The 15,689-nt window shown below is 42.2% G+C and overlaps 2 protein-coding genes across 2 annotated transcripts; both read right to left on the bottom strand.

The window, feature by feature from the left end:
* LOC8058580 (extensin-2) lies at positions 332–1,586 on the bottom strand. Its single transcript, XM_021462212.1, has 2 exons — positions 1,452–1,586; positions 332–1,183 (listed from the first exon to the last, which is right to left on the bottom strand). Exons 1-2 carry the CDS (start codon positions 1,525–1,527, stop codon positions 558–560), a joined length of 702 nt encoding a protein of 233 aa, XP_021317887.1. The 5' UTR covers positions 1,528–1,586; the 3' UTR covers positions 332–557.
* Positions 13,155–14,213, bottom strand: LOC110435264 (homeobox protein ESX1-like). Its single transcript, XM_021460686.1, has 2 exons — positions 14,028–14,213; positions 13,155–13,702 (listed from the first exon to the last, which is right to left on the bottom strand). The coding sequence occupies exons 1-2, from the start codon at positions 14,125–14,127 to the stop codon at positions 13,224–13,226; spliced, it is 579 nt and encodes a 192-aa protein (XP_021316361.1). The 5' UTR covers positions 14,128–14,213; the 3' UTR covers positions 13,155–13,223.

Here is a 15,689-nt window from a genome sequence, read left to right on the forward strand (position 1 = left end):
AATACCAGATTCGGATCGGTCAGTAACTGTTTTTTTTGCATGTAAACCTTATAAAAGCTACTGTAATTCTTATTATTGCTAACAGTTTTTTCTCTTTTGTTTGGCATAAATGGTCGTTATATGCACGATCCATGAGTTTTGGTCCTTGTACGTTTCCTAATTATGATTTGTATAATGTAGTCAAATTAATTAGGTTATGGTTACAAATCCAGACAATATTTGCGATCTAGTTACTCACGAAGAATGTTACTTATATAATATCTTATTGTACTATAATATAAAAAAGTTAGTATGTCATGTGCATCTAGGACGAAATATATAGCAGCGTGTATCCAAGAAAAAGAACCATCTTTTATTGAGTCCGCATCAACCAAATGCTCACTACACAGTGCTTAATGTGGGCAACTTCATGTATGCAACAAGTAGGTTTATTTGAGTTCAATGCCGTTTTCCTCGCACACATGTTCTTGCAATGATGAGTCAAACAGAATCTGTTGTTGTAGCAGTAGCATGTCCCAGACTATAGCTTTATTTGGCTTTGATTTGGTGATAACGTCTCACACACTGTGTGGTGGTGACGATATCACTAGCGGTGGTGGCGGCGACTTGTGATGATGATGGTGGGATGTCTCAAACAAACGACGTGGTGATGATGATGGCACTGGTGGTCGTGGTGGTGCTGGAGACGAGTGGTGATGATGGTGCGACGTCTCAAACAAATTGTGTGATGGTGACAATGGCATAGGTGGTAGTGGTGGTGGCGAACTGTGGTGATGATGATGGTGTGACGTCTCAAACAAACGGCGTGGTGGTGACAATAGCACTGGCGGTGGTGGTGGTGACTTGTGGTGATGCCAGTGCGACGTCTCAAACAAACTTCTCGATGGCAGTGACATTACTGGTGGTGGTGGAGGTGGCTTGTGGTGTTGATGGTGCGACATCTCGAACAAGTAGCGTGGTGGTGATGACAGCACTGATGGCAGTGGTGGTGACCAGTGGTGATTATGGTGTAATGTCTCTGTGAAACTGTGAGTTGGTGTTGGCGGCATTGGCGGTGGCTGAGGCGGCCCATGGTGGTGGTGATGGTGCGATATTTCAGACATACTCCGTAGCGGTGATGATTCCACTACCGGCGGCGGTGGTGAACTGTGGTGATGATGCCATGCCTCAAGCTGGTCTTGGCCTAGACATGAATGCAACGCAATACAAAATAATCAAAACATGTTGATCGGTACTCTGTCAGTTCCCAATTATATATAGCTGCATCAAGTTTACAGAAAAAATACTCGAACATCTAAAAGCTTCATATTACATTTATTAAATTCTTGAGGACATATGTTATTAGAGTCATTTAACATATAACACAAAGCCAAAGCAAGCCATTCTTTGAAGCAATGGAGTAATATATAACAGTGTAAAGTATAAGTAATCATATATCTATCTATGTTTACCTTGGCTTGATGGAGTGGCCGAATCATTGATCATAAGTATCACTAAAATAGCACTTATTAGGTATACAGTCCTCATTGTATAGCACTTGGTGACTAATGCCAGAGGACAATACTACTCTTTTTTTTACTCCTTATTTCCCCATTTCACCTTGTTTAGGGATCAAGAGTGTAGGTGTTTATATAGGAGTACCCCAAAACCTTGAGTAAGATTTATTATCAAAATTTATTTAATTATATCTATATCTATATCTATATCTATATCTATATCTATATCTATATCTATATCTATATCTATATCTATATCTATATCTATATCTATATCTATATCTATATCTATATCTATATCTATATCTATATCTATATCTATATCTATATCTATCTATCTTTGCGTACCTAACTATCTATCTGTCTATATCTATGCTCTATCTCTATCGATTTGCACCTACCTACCTATTTATTTATCATGTATCTGGATGGCACTAGCCTTCAATACGCCGATGTCTATCTTATGTAATTACTTATAGTAAGGCCCTCAAGAGTAATTTTGTAGTGAATAACCAATAGCACAAGCATAAAACCATAAGTTTTGTACCTTGTTCGTCCACTGCCATAAATATACTACTTTGTTCACCTACCACCATATATAGGACCAAATGTGACGTCTCTCGAACGTGTGAACTGTGGCTCTCATAATAGTAAAACAAAATTAGGGCAACCCCAGAACATGTTATGATCCTGCCAGAGAAGTAGAAATTCAACTATTTTCTACAACAATCACATACCAATTTAGCATTAATAGATCATCTGACTATTTAGCGGTAAGTTGGGAATTTGTCACCAAACGATGATGGAAGCAAAATGCCAACTTCCATTTACAGAAAACTTGATAATATACTGGTTCCCAATGAACATGGAATACTCTAGTTTCCAATATATGCACTGTCATTGTCAATTGCTCATACATGATTTTTTTCATTTACTAATCACTAGTAGATGGATGGGTTGTAATCCCGGTTCGGAAACCGGCCCCCTTAGTCCCGGTTTTCCCAACCGGGATTGGGAATTCGGGACTAAAGGTCTAGGATTTTAGTCCCGGGTCATGCAACTGGGATTAAAACCCATCTTGGGAACTCAAAAATAATATAATCCTACAGACCTCCCTCTTGCGTGTGTGAGATTCAAACCCAAGACCTCTTATCTCGCGCATATCTTCCTTACCAACTCAACTGCACACCACATGTGACAATGTGTTGGATGCTCTCCCTTTCAATTCATTTGTGGGGGACCTTTAATCCCGGGCCGGAGACTTTTAATCCGGGTTGGTGGCTTTAACCAGGATTAAAAGGTCACCCTTTAGTCCCAGTTGGTGTTTACCAACCGGGACTAAAAGTTAGAGGACCGTTACTCTGGGTTGGTAACAACCACTGGGATTAATGGTCCCTGCTGTAAAAGTCTGCTGCACTATCTGTTGGGTAGGAGATTATAGTCCCGATCGGTGGTTCCAACCGGAATTAAATCTCTATTAGTCCTGGGTTCAGTTTATAGCGGGACTAAAAGTTAGGATCAAAAGTCTATTCTCTAGTAGTGAATATAGCATAATGAGTCCATGACAATATAAAAAAACTGAGTTAAAACTGCATATCCATGTGCCCTGTTACTCCCACATTTACCAAATAGACTCGATCGAAATGGCACTTTAATATTCATCCAGATCTTGGTCATGCTGCCTGAGGAGCAATATATGCTCGGTGCGCTATGTCCTGTTAGCTTCTATTTTTAACTGCAATGGTTATATGAACATACGTCCCTACTAAAAGCTGGTGGAAAAAAAATACTCTGTCCACTCTGTGAAAGTATAGGGAACGAGTTACCCATCCTGGGTGTCTCGGCTGGGTGTTAAATAGCTGGGAACAGCCCCCAAGCATGGCGTATACAACAGATGAAGATACATGATCCACTTGCTATACAAGTCTCTTGGAATACAAGACATGCTAGTCTATCTTTATCTAAACCAACAACTTGCACGCCTACAACCGAAGGCACCTAAATACATGGAGAGTTAACCTAAACTAGATACATAGTTTAACACCCTCCCTCAATCTCAGCCATCTACAAGGTTGAGATTGCTTTTGAACATCTTCAATTTCTGGACCGGCAAAGCTTTGGTGAAACCATGAGCAACTTGATCATTTGTAGAGATGAAGCGTATATCCAGCAACTTCTGCGCTACTCTTTCTCTAACAAAATGAAAGTCAATTTCTATATGTTTTGTTCTTGCATGGAAGATTGGATTAGCAGAAAGATACTTTGCACCAAGGTTATCACACCAAAGTCTAGCTGCCTTTGGATGAGGGACTTGCAACTCAGTCAATAGCTTCTGTATCCACATCATTTCAGATGTAGCGTTGGCCAATGCCTTATACTCGGCTTCAGTACTTGAACGTGATACTGTGGCCTGCTTCCTGGCTGTCCATGACACCAGATTATCACCAAGGAATACCGCAAAGCCACCAGTTGATCTTCTACCATCAACACAACCCACCCAATCAGCATCCGAGAAGGCACTCACAATCATTGTTCGTGATTTGCGAATTCTGAGTCCAAGATTAATCGTCCCACATATATACCTCAATATCCTTTTAACCATACTAAAATGGACAGTGGTAGGATCATGCAAAAACTGACAAACCTTGTTCACTGAGAATGAAATATCAGGCCTTGTCAATGTAAGATATTGGAGTGCAGCAACAATACTTCTGTACCGTGTACTGTCTTTAGCTCCTAGTTTTGTTCCATCCTTTATACTCAGCTTTTGTGTGCTTGGAAGTGGGGTATCAACCGGTTTGCACTTACTCATTCCTGAATGAGCGAGTATATCTTTAGCATACCTTGTTTGTGACAGAGTCAATCCATCCTTATCCCTCTTCACTTCCATGCCCAAGAAATAATGAAGATCCCCGAGATCCTTCAAAGCAAAATCTTTCTGTAAGTCACAAAGCAATGTCTTTGTGACTTCATTAGAGGAACTCGCCACAGTGATGTCGTCTACATATACTAGGATGAATACAGTATACCCTCCCTTGTTCAAATAGAACAAAGAAGTATCTGCCTTTGAGGGAACAAAGCCTAGAGAAATCAAATTTCCACGTAGCCGGGCATACCAAGCACGCGGTGCCTGTTTCAAGCCATAGATAGCTTTGTCCAGTTTACATACATAGGCAGGATGAGATCTATCAGCATAGCCAGGAGGTTGATCCATATAAACCTCTTCATCAAGAAGACCATGCAAAATATGAGAAACCTCTTTGCATTCTTTATCCTGTGTTGTTCAAATTTTGCCAGCAACAAAACATTTTGGTGGATCAGGTTAGAAACAATCATCAGAACATCTCTTTTACTAGGTGCTTGGTAGACGATCTGCTTTATGAGTGGCAAAAAATCTTGAGTGATATGAGAAAAGTTAATTTTACTCCTGATCATGATTCAGTTGTTTGGAAAGTTGGAATTGCTGGAATTTTCAGTGTGAAATCTGTTTATAATGCTATGACATCTGATGAATCTGGTCCTTCTCATAGTAAAATTTGGAAAAGCAAAATACCTGCTAAAATCAATATTTTCCTCTGGCTCCTTCTTAATAATGCGATTTTAACGAAGGACAACTTAATTAAAAGAAAATGGATTGGTGAACCAACATGTTACTTTTGTGATCAGGATGAAAGTGTTTCTCATCTCTTTTTCCATTGTAGTACAGCTAAGGCTGTTTGGGCCATTGTTGCTCATTGCATTGGTGCTAATAATATCCCTAATACTCTTAACCAATGCTGGACATGGTGTGAGTGTTGGTTACCTTCTGGCAAACAGTTTCATACTTTGGGCATAGCTGCCATTTGCTGGGCAATCTGGAAAACTAGAAACAAATGTTGTTTTGAAGGAAGAAAAATAAAAAATCCTGCTGAGATTATTTGTTATGCATGTGCCCTCATGACATATTGGGCAGGTCTGTTCCCGGAGATGGACAAGGAGGAGCTTCAAGCTGGAGTGACTACAATGTTGCAGATCGCCACCAAGCTGTTACTCAAGTCAAAGAAGGGAGATGGCACTCTATTCCTGAAAGAGAGTCCGGATGACAGTTCTCAGGACTGAGGTGTTTCGGGGTTTGAAAGATGGCTTTGTGTGTGCTACCTTTTTTGGAGAATGTATGGTGTTGCTGTTGGTTTGGCTACCTTTTAGACTTGTGGTTTCTGGGCAAACTTTCTTAGGTTAAAACAGAAGTTGTGAGAGGCCCCGCTCTATTCTTTCTTAGCTTTCTCGCTTTTCTGCAACAGTCTTGAATGAACCGATGTATTTCCGTTGCACGTTAATGGAAATGGGGGTTGCCTCCGGTTCGAAAAAAAAAGAAGACCATGCAAAAATGCATTTTGTACATCCAATTGCCTCAAAGTCCATCCCTGAGTGACTGCAATGGACAAGATGAGTCTGATTGTTGCCGCCTTAACTACCGGACTGAACGTATTCTCATAATCAATTCCATATCGTTGCTTAAAACCCTTTGCAACCAAACGGGCTTTGTAGCGTTCAACCGTGCCATCTGACTTTCTATTCACCTTGTATACCCATTTGCAGCCGATCACATTTTTACCCTGAGGCCGGGGAACAAGTCTCCAAGTCTTGTTTCTTAGTAGCGCCTGGTGCTCAGAATCCATCGCAGCTGCCCATTTTGGATCACTCATTGCCTCTGCAATTGACACTGGTTCCTCTGGACTGATGACAACCTGATTGCACCACTTGACTGTGCCATCGGTGTAGACCTTTGGCTTGGAGATCCCATGCTACGACCTTGTGACAGGACGTGGCACAACAGGAAACTCACCAGCCAGTGCCGCACCGGATTGCTGACCAGACACAACTGATCCAGCGTGATCCTCCTCAGAAGAAACAGTGCCGATGCACGGATCTGAGTGTGGCCCAGTAGACCCGTGAGCCTGATGTTTCGGGAGAGGTCGGCGCAGAAGATCCCGCAACAGCCGCCGTATCCAACCCGGCACCCATACCCTGCGTCGCAGGGGTCGAGATTGATCCCCCGATAGCCGCCGACTCCCCGCCAAATGGATCCACCTGGGATCGCACGCCGGTCGCTGTGCTCCCAATCAGGGAACACATGCGATATAAGCCTCCGTTGTCACCTTGATCGCCACTGTGTGCTCCCATGCCAGCATCATTTTCTTCCAGATTTTCTCCTGCATTCAGCACATCTCCAAACAAACCTTGTGAAGCATTAGTAGGTACAGAAGAGTGCACATTTGGGTCAAGTAAATTGTCACTCCCATAGGTTGGGTTTAAGAGTATATTGGGTAGGAGTCGAAGCTCAGCTCTGAGCTGTGCACCGGCATTAGGATGCATGGAAGCGAAAGGAAATACTTGCTCATCAAAGACTATGTCCCGAGAGACATAAACACGGCCTTCAGCAGGATCTAGACACTTAAAGCCTTTGTGTAAAGTACTATACCCAAGAAAAACACAAGGTTTAGATCTAAACTCTAGTTTCCTTGAGTTGTAGGGACGGAGATTAGGCCAGCAGGCACACCCGAATGTTCTGAGAGAAGAGTAGTTAGGGTGTTTACCAAAAAGTCGAAGGAAAGGTGTATCATTGTTTATGACTTTAGATGGTAGACGATTAATTAGGTAAACAGCAGTAGAAAAGGCTTTATCCTAGAACTTTAACGGCATAGAAGAATGAGACAGAAGTGTGAGACCCATTTCGACAATATGCCTGTGTTTTCTCTCTACGGATCCTTTTTGCTGGTGTGTGTGTGTGTGTGTGTGGACACGACACATGATGATTTATCCCGATACGCTTAAAGAAGGAGTTGAGAGCTTTGGTACTCTCCACCCCAATCAGTTTAGAATTTTGCATTCAAATTGTCTCTCAACAAGAGATTGAAAATCATGAAAGCATTGAAAAACTTCGGACTTATGGCGCAACATGTAAATCCAAACAAATTTGCTGTGTTCATCAATAAAGCTGACATAAAACTTGTGTCGTCCAACAGATGCGGGTGCAGGACCCAGACATGAGAGAAAATTAAATCTAGAGGCCTAGATGAAACACTACTAGACCTGACATAAGGCAATTGATGAGCTTTGCCTTGCTGACACGCATTACATACGTGATCTTTATTTTGACTTTTGACAAAAGAAAGCTTGTGGCGACTCAGGATTTGCCTAACTACAGGAGTAGAGACATGACCGAGCCTATTATGCCACAATGAGATTGATGGACGAGCAGTGCTGAGTGCTCTCTTATTCGGGGACAACTTATTCGAAGATGATGATCGCAGAGGATATAGGCCACCCTCACACTTGCCTCTGAGGAGAGTTCTCCTCGTCTCCTCCTCCTTGATATCGAAGTAGCTAGGATGAAATTCAAGAAAAACACCATTATCACGAGTAAGATGATGAACAGATGCAAGATTTTTATTAGCTTTAGGAACGTGAAGAATGTTTTTCAGATGAATATTTGTGGAAGGGGAGTGCAAAATACTATCAACCAGTATGTGTGATCTCCATACCTGAACCATTTGCGGCATGAACTTGATCTCCTCCATGGTACTTATCCCGTACCGTCAGTCTCTCCAGATCCCTCGTGATATGATCAGTCGCACCAGTGTCCATGTACCAGTTTGAGTCGACACCTTAGGAGTTCGTAGTTGCAGTCGATGCTGACTTTTGTGGTGGTCCATTGAAGTTTGCATTGAAGCGCTTGAAGCACTTCACGACGGTGTGTCCCTCCTTCTGGCACAGCTGACAGAAAACACCAGCAAGGAAGGTAGATCCTTGTGGACGAGCACCACCGCATCCATTCTTGAAGCCACGGATGAATCCACCACGCCCTCTGTCTCCACCATGGCCTCCTCCACGAGGCTGGCTGTTGCGGCCTCCCTTGGCCACCATGTTCGCAGCAGATTGCTGCACACCGCCATTGCGCATCTCCATCCTGGACTCAAAACTGGTCAACTGAGTATAAAGCTCACCAAGTGAGATTGGTTCAACGCGTGACGCCACCGCCGACACCACCGAGTCATACTCCTCGCCAAGTCAAGTGAGGATGTAGGAGATCAACTCCTCATCTTCTAGCTTCTTCCCGGCCGACGCCATCAGGTCAGCCAGGGTCTTGATTTTCTGGTAGTACTCCGCAATCGACGAAGTGCCCTTTGTCGCCGTGGCGAGCACCATCCGAGTGCTAATGATGCGCGCACGAGACTGCGACGCAGACATAGACTCGACTTGCCAGATATCAACTCGCTGGATTACAAATATGTATCAAGCTATATATCTAGAAGTGTACGAACACATGATCTTTCGCCCTGGATTATTGCATACTGGTCAGTAAAGATTTCTATATCACCATTAGTTTAATTGCATCTCTGTTGTGTACCCCTTGTACAAGCAACTTATGGGCTCATGTCTTACATAATTTTTTATACTGTGTGTTGGTTCAAATGCCAATGAGTATTGTCCTGGTCTAATTTAAAGTACAAGTGATTTGCAAGAAATATGTTGTAATGAAATACTCCTAACACTCAATTTTGTCCAGAGATGCAACTTTCTCTCCTCACCACATCTCATTTCTTCTGTCATGTTAAATGACTGTTATTGCCTGTTGTTAGTATTTACAAAATTCTTGTAGTACTAATTAATCATTACATTTTAATAAAGCAGAGATGACTTCTGTTCTAGTGTGCTACAGCTGTAGGTCCTTGCGAATGGTTTTTCTGAATGCAAGACATTTGACAATTTTACTGCAATTTTTTTCTGAGTGCTGATTGACAGTTTGTAGCACAGTAGCAGTTCTGTGGAACCTGGGGCTGCATGTCAGCATCACCAACAGCAGGTAGGCAAGCAAGTAGGTCGTCATCAACATTCAGTAAAGCTGCAGTTCTCATCTAGTCCTCATATTTGTGAAATGTGCCTTTTGCTGGTTCAATGTATTTGCTAGCATGGCTGGTTAGAGAGGCAGAAATGAAATAAAAGCAGAGGAAAGTTATATTACAGAGAAAATGAGCCCATCGTTATTTGTGTTTTCCAGGAACTGCAGTTTACAGAAAGAAGGAAGAGACATTGCATAGGAAGGTCCAAGATGCAGACTACAGAATCAAAAGGTATGTACTGCCTCTAGGAACTGCAGGTTATTTTGTGTTGTCCAGGAACTGTAATTTTCTCCGTTCAGTAAATCTTCATCATTGATAGCTGTTGTTGCTGCTATCTGTTCTCTCCTTCAGCAGTCAGGTTACTCAGTTTCAAAAACTTGGTGTTCAATATGCAGTTCAGTGTATTGCTCATGAGAGCAGACTTTTAGAGTTTCAGTTTAGTAAATAATCTGAATTTCACTGAATATCAAAAAGAAGCTTCCTATGTAGGGTATTCTTCCTAATGCAGCACTTGTTGCAAGCTATCTGAATTCTGCTCAAGTCTATCAAGTGCCATTAACATGCTTCCAAATCCTGTCAGAACAAAGTAGAACTACAACCAGGGAAGTGGCAAATGCATTTATTTGTTGGAACCTATCTTTTGTTATTTCTGATGCCTGGGGGTGATGGTCCAAGCTGACGACACAGTCTGACACGCAGATTGTCATAACAAAGCAGCCGGACAACGCCCAGGCTTCTTCGGCTCCAAAACTCCTCGACGGTCCACAACGCACCGCTGCAAAGGCCCTCCTAGACTCTGGCACGTGTAGACCGACCATCTCATTATATAAGGGATGTGATCGGACCTAGGAGCGAGAGAGAGATCAATCACCCGACTCTGTTCCATTCGCCTTTGCTCAGCATCCGAAGTAAGGCAACCCACCGAGTGGCGCCAGAGGCTCCTCCTCCGCCATCCTATCATCTCCTTCCTCGCTGACGATGGGGAGACTCCACCGGCGGTGAGGCAAACCATAGGATTAGCACCAAGCTAACCCCTACCAAACCTCTTCTTTCTTTTACACTTTGTTAACCCCTCCAGATTTTGGGTGCTGTTGCACATAAGAATCATCAAATGCTGGACATAGGGACCGAAACCAGGATAAACTGTTGCGTCTTCTCTATGTGATTCTTGTGTTCCTGAGTCCACCAGAGCCACCAGAGATCCATACTCTGACACCAATTTGAACAGCATGCTTGCCGTGGTTTTGACCCCACGATAGGCGGCGCTATGGGAGAATAGAGAGAGAGGTGGTTTGGAAGCCCGATAACCCTATATTCCATTTTGGGCATACTTTCTAAAATGGGCCTCTTAGGAGGTCTGCCTCTAGAAAAAGGACACCTTTTCAAAGGCAGGCATCGTTATTCAATATTAGGAAGCAACCATTTTTCAAAGGGTTTCCTAAAATGAATAGAAGTCTACAGTCCATTTCTAGAGACGCCATCAAATTTTACCCATCTCTATAAATAAATATGCTGGCCTCCAACTTGTTTTTTGTAGTTGTCGTATGGGACGAGGACAGTTATTAGGAGCGAGCATAGGTTGCTTAGTGGCACACAGAAGGGCTAGCATGGTCACAGACGATTGAGAGCGCAGCGATGACTGTGGGTGTCTTTGATGAGTGATAGTTGTATGCGCATGGCCGATCGGTAAGCATGGTGCAGCATTGCTGCTGCCATTGCAGACAAGCATGGTCACAGCTGCTTCCTAACATCAGCGAGAGGACAGCGGGGGCCTATGGATAGAGGGAGTCTATGTGGCCTCAACATGCAACAAGCGGTGCGTCATGGCAAGCACAGAGGACACCTCTCAAAAAACACGCAACAAGCAGTTTTTTCTCTGGCTTTTGCAGCCAAAATCATCATTTGTCCATTGAGAAATCATTTTTGTATTGTCTCTTCTGTTAATCTCTTGCTGCAATGGCATCCTCATTGATGGCAAGAAGCCACTTGTGTCAGTAGTGCCCTTAGTTCATTGTTACATGCATCCATTGTTTTTCCTAGTACAAAGTAACTTTGTCGGGTGTCTGTTGCATCCTTGGCCACTTTGCAGCACTATTCCCTATTCAGTTTTAGAAATTGATGAGTTAACTCGTTGTCTAGCGATGTTTGTGTGCAGTGGGAACGAATTAAATATAGCATCATGTGCATCTAGGCAATAAATGACCATGTTTATCGTGTTTCTATCCAACAGATGCTTGCGTTGCATTGCTTAACGTGGTCAGTAGCATTCCCATTTAGCGGAACTGGACATGCAGTGGACAGAGGAGTGCCCCGAGACGCACGTCACCGACTGGGTTGGGGTGGGGAGCAAAAGGGATTGGAGTGGTTGGAGGGTGATAGGACAGGGAGCTCAGAGAAGTGGAGGTGGCGGTGCTCTAAAGGGAGAAGAGGACTACGGAGAGGAGGGGAGAGAGAACTATTCAGAGATGAGAGAGGACCGGCATGGTGTGAAAATGGAGGGTGGTGATGTGGGAGCCCGAAACCCTATGTTTGTTATAGACAAGTGATTCTAGTAATGTGATTTTTGGGCATTGGACCTATTTTCTAAAACGAACGTGTTAAGAGGTCTATATCTAGAATGGACAACTTTTTCAAGGACGGGCCTTTGTCAATTAAATTTTGGAAGGGGTGCTTTTTTGGAGGGCCATTGAAAATGAATAGACCGTCTCTTCAGTCCAGATCGAGTCCATTTCTGGAGATGCCATCAAATTTTGCCCACCTCCATAATTAAAACTGCTAGTCTCCAAAAATCTTTTTATTAGTCGACAACAACAGTTATGTGAGCAAGCATAGGTGAGCAGAATGGCACACGGAACGGCTAGCATGGCCATAGGCGATTCGGAGCCAAGCAATTGCCAAGGGTGACTTTGAGTGGCAGCTCTACATGCATGTCATCTGAGGCAGAGCTTCGACAAGGTGCAGCATTCTGCTGTCACAAGCTAATAATATAGCAGTAGCTCGGTAATACCAGCGAGAGGATGGCAGGCCTACGGATGGAAACGAGACTATATGGCCCCAACACGAAACAAGCAGGGTTTTATTTGCTTTGGGCCGTGTTTAGTTCCTGAAGAGAAAAATTTTACGACAATGTAGCACTTTCGTTTGTTTGTGGTAATTATTGTTCAACCATGGACTAACTAGGCTCAAAAGATTCGTCTTATAAATTTCGACCAAATTGTGTAATTAGTTTTTATTTTTGTCTATATTTAATACTCTATGCATGCGTCTAAAGATTCGATATGACAGGGAATCTTGAAAAAATTTTAGGTTTTAAGGTGAAAGTAAAAACAAGGCCAATGGCATCCTCAATAATGCCAAGAAACCACTTGTTCTAGGAATGCCCTTAGTTCCTTGGTAGAGCATCTCTAGGAGTTTAGTATAATTTACTTGATAAACTAATAAATATAGCAAGTTAATAAAAGAAACAGCTACTTTAAATTTTATTCTCCTCCAACACTAACCAATAATATGTTTCTAAAATTTAAAAATTTATAGTAGGTTTTACATCTATTTGTTTTTTGTTTAGTAGAGCCGATCATGTCTAGGAGTGCCCTCAGTCCATTGTTTTTGCTGGTACAAAGTAACTTTTGGTGTTGCGTGTTGCATGCCAGCCAAGAAGCACCATTCACTGTTCAGTTTTACAAATGGATGAGTACGCTCGTTGTTAGCTATTGCGCCCATATATACCCGTGATGTTTGTGTGCAGTAGGAACGAATTAATACAGAATTAACTGCATCTAGGCAACAAAAAATAACCATCTTTATTATTTTGCCATCAAACTGATCTTGCGGTTATATACATTGCTTAATGTGGGCAGCAGCATTCCCATTTAGCCTCCTGTCCCTGGATGTAGTAGCTGTCTTTGGTTTTGAAGCCGTTTTCCTTGCACATCTGCTCACAGCCAGTCGGAGATAGTTTGTTATTGTTAGGGTAGCACGTCACTGACTTTGGCTCTGCATGCAACAAACTCTGTGGTGGTTGTCGAGGTGGATGCGGCGGCCCTGGCATTGGCGGCATTGGAGGGAGTGGAGGCATTGGCGGCATTGGAGGCATTGGTGGCATAGGAGGCATTGGCGGCATAGGAGGCATTGGTGGCATTGGAGGCATTGGTGGCGTTGGCATTGGCGGCGGCATAGGCGGCCAAGGGGGATGATGACCGCGTACGACCTGGGGCTGCTCTACCTGCAACAAACTGTGTGGAGGTGGTCTGTGTGGGGTTGGTTGAGGTGGATGATGCGCCCATGGCTTAAAATGACCGCTTACCACCTGGGGCTGCTCATGGCCTACACATGCATGAACACAGTTCAAAATAATCAAAACCCATTGATTTGTGCCGCCTCCACTTTCCTCTGACTTTGTTTTATGTCAATCTCTGTCAACATCTAGAACATCAAATAGTTTTAATAATTTTTCAATGAATATGTTTTAATACTGTATTTATTGAACTTGAACATGCTAATATTTTTTTAAAAGAACTTTATCAATGTTAGAGTAGTTTGACCTAGCACAAAACTAAACTATTATTAGAAAAAAACAAGGAGTAATATGTAACAATTCGATGTATAAGTATTAATCTCTCTCTCTATATATATGTATATATATATATACCTTCACATGATGGAGAGGTTGAACACATGATCACAAGTATCAGGGAAAATAAACATGTCAGGTATACATTTCTCACTGTATTGCATTTGATGACCGCCATACTATGAGAGGACAGTACTACTATTTCCCTTTTCTTCTCACTCTATTTTCCTGACTCACTTTCTTTAGTGATGATGAGAGGTGCACTCCTTAAGCGTATATGTTTTTCTTCTTTTGTTGTGCAGTTGTTTATATAGAAGTATGGATCTATTTGAAAATTTGTTTTATTCATTTATAAATTATTTTTATAATACCAATATCTACATCTACCTACCTAGCTATCTACGCGTCTGTTTATATATTTATTCTATCAATCTCTATCTATCTATCTACACATGTCTACTTTTTTATTTGTATCTATTTGTCTATCCCTACCTACCTACGCACCTTCCTACCTAGCTATCTCTATCTATCTTTTTGTCTCTATCTGTGTCTACCATCACAATTATCAATTTCATTTTATTTGTATGTTTATCTATCTATCTAGAGACAAGGAACAATCTATCTATAGCCGATGCACTCTTAGCACTTGTGCTTGAGCCACATCATTAAAAATTCTATGCAACAAACCATCATGTAAACATAGACCACTACAAGATTTATGATACACAACACTCAGAGTCTATCACAGTATCCCTAAATTCTATCATAAAAGGCCATCTTTGGTGGAATTGCAAAGTAGCATGTATCAAGCGTTATATGTCAACTTCAAGCTATCCATGACAAATTATGACCATCATGGAATCCCTAGATGTCCACTTAGCCCAAGCTAGGCCCTATGGTCTATGACATGTAGGATGCCATGTTGGATGTTTGTCAATGACATATTTGAGTTGCCATTTAAGCGCCATGTGTTCCTCAGCACGGATGTTGTCGTGTTGTCAACGTGAATGCAGTCCAAATATACTTCATTCCAATTATGTCTTCCTAGAACTTTCGGCCATTTTTTAGGCAAAACTGAACCTACAGCACATGCAGCCTGGTAATGTGGATTGCTCAATTTAGCCTGTTATTAGATTTGAGCTCAACTCAAAATTACTGATAGATTCAAAAAAATATTTCCATTGTACCTTTTCATCCAAGTTCTATCATATCATCATTTCATCAACACAAGTTCTGATCATCAGCACATAATATTTAGGGGATACACACTCAACACCGCTGATTGTGACTAGATCTTTAGGAAACACAAACATGAGTTAGAAAGAAGCTCACACCTCATACAACATAATTAAAACTTGTCCAAAAGCACATCACAGTACCCAGCAGCTACCATGGCACTTTGGCCACTCTAGCATCAATGTTTGCCACACAACAAAAGAAGCTCAATAACTCAGTAGCAGCACCACCAGAAATGGCACTTTGCCCAAACATCAAAGTTTACCACACAACCAAAGGGGCTCAATAGCTCAGTGCAACAGCAGAAATGATGCAACAAAAAGGCAACAATGCTGCCATGAGACCCAGCGCATCTTACCTAGTATGCTAAGTGTCGCAGGGTCAAAACTGCGGTAAGCATTGTTTGTTGGATGTCACTGAGTTTGGGTCTGTGGTGTCTCGGTTGGACTCAAGAACACAAAAAATACATAAAGGACACAAACTTTAATCCTAGTTCAGGCTCTC

Source organism: Sorghum bicolor, chromosome 5 (assembly GCF_000003195.3).
Source record: "Sorghum bicolor cultivar BTx623 chromosome 5, Sorghum_bicolor_NCBIv3, whole genome shotgun sequence".
NCBI classification, from domain to species: Eukaryota; Viridiplantae; Streptophyta; class Magnoliopsida; order Poales; family Poaceae; genus Sorghum; species Sorghum bicolor.

Bases quoted from the DNA above. Each gene is read 5' to 3' on its own strand.
- LOC8058580 (XM_021462212.1), bottom strand. From the start codon at position 1,527: ATGAGGACTGTATACCTAATAAGTGCTATTTTAGTGATACTTATGATC. The intron at 1,184-1,451 runs GTAAACATAGAT...ATTCATGTCTAG, and splicing joins GGCCACTCCATCAAGCCAAG to GCCAAGACCAGCTTGAGGCA.
- LOC110435264 (XM_021460686.1), bottom strand. From the start codon at position 14,127: ATGGCGGTCATCAAATGCAATACAGTGAGAAATGTATACCTGACATGT. The intron at 13,703-14,027 runs GTATATATATAT...ATGCATGTGTAG, and splicing joins AACCTCTCCATCATGTGAAG to GCCATGAGCAGCCCCAGGTG.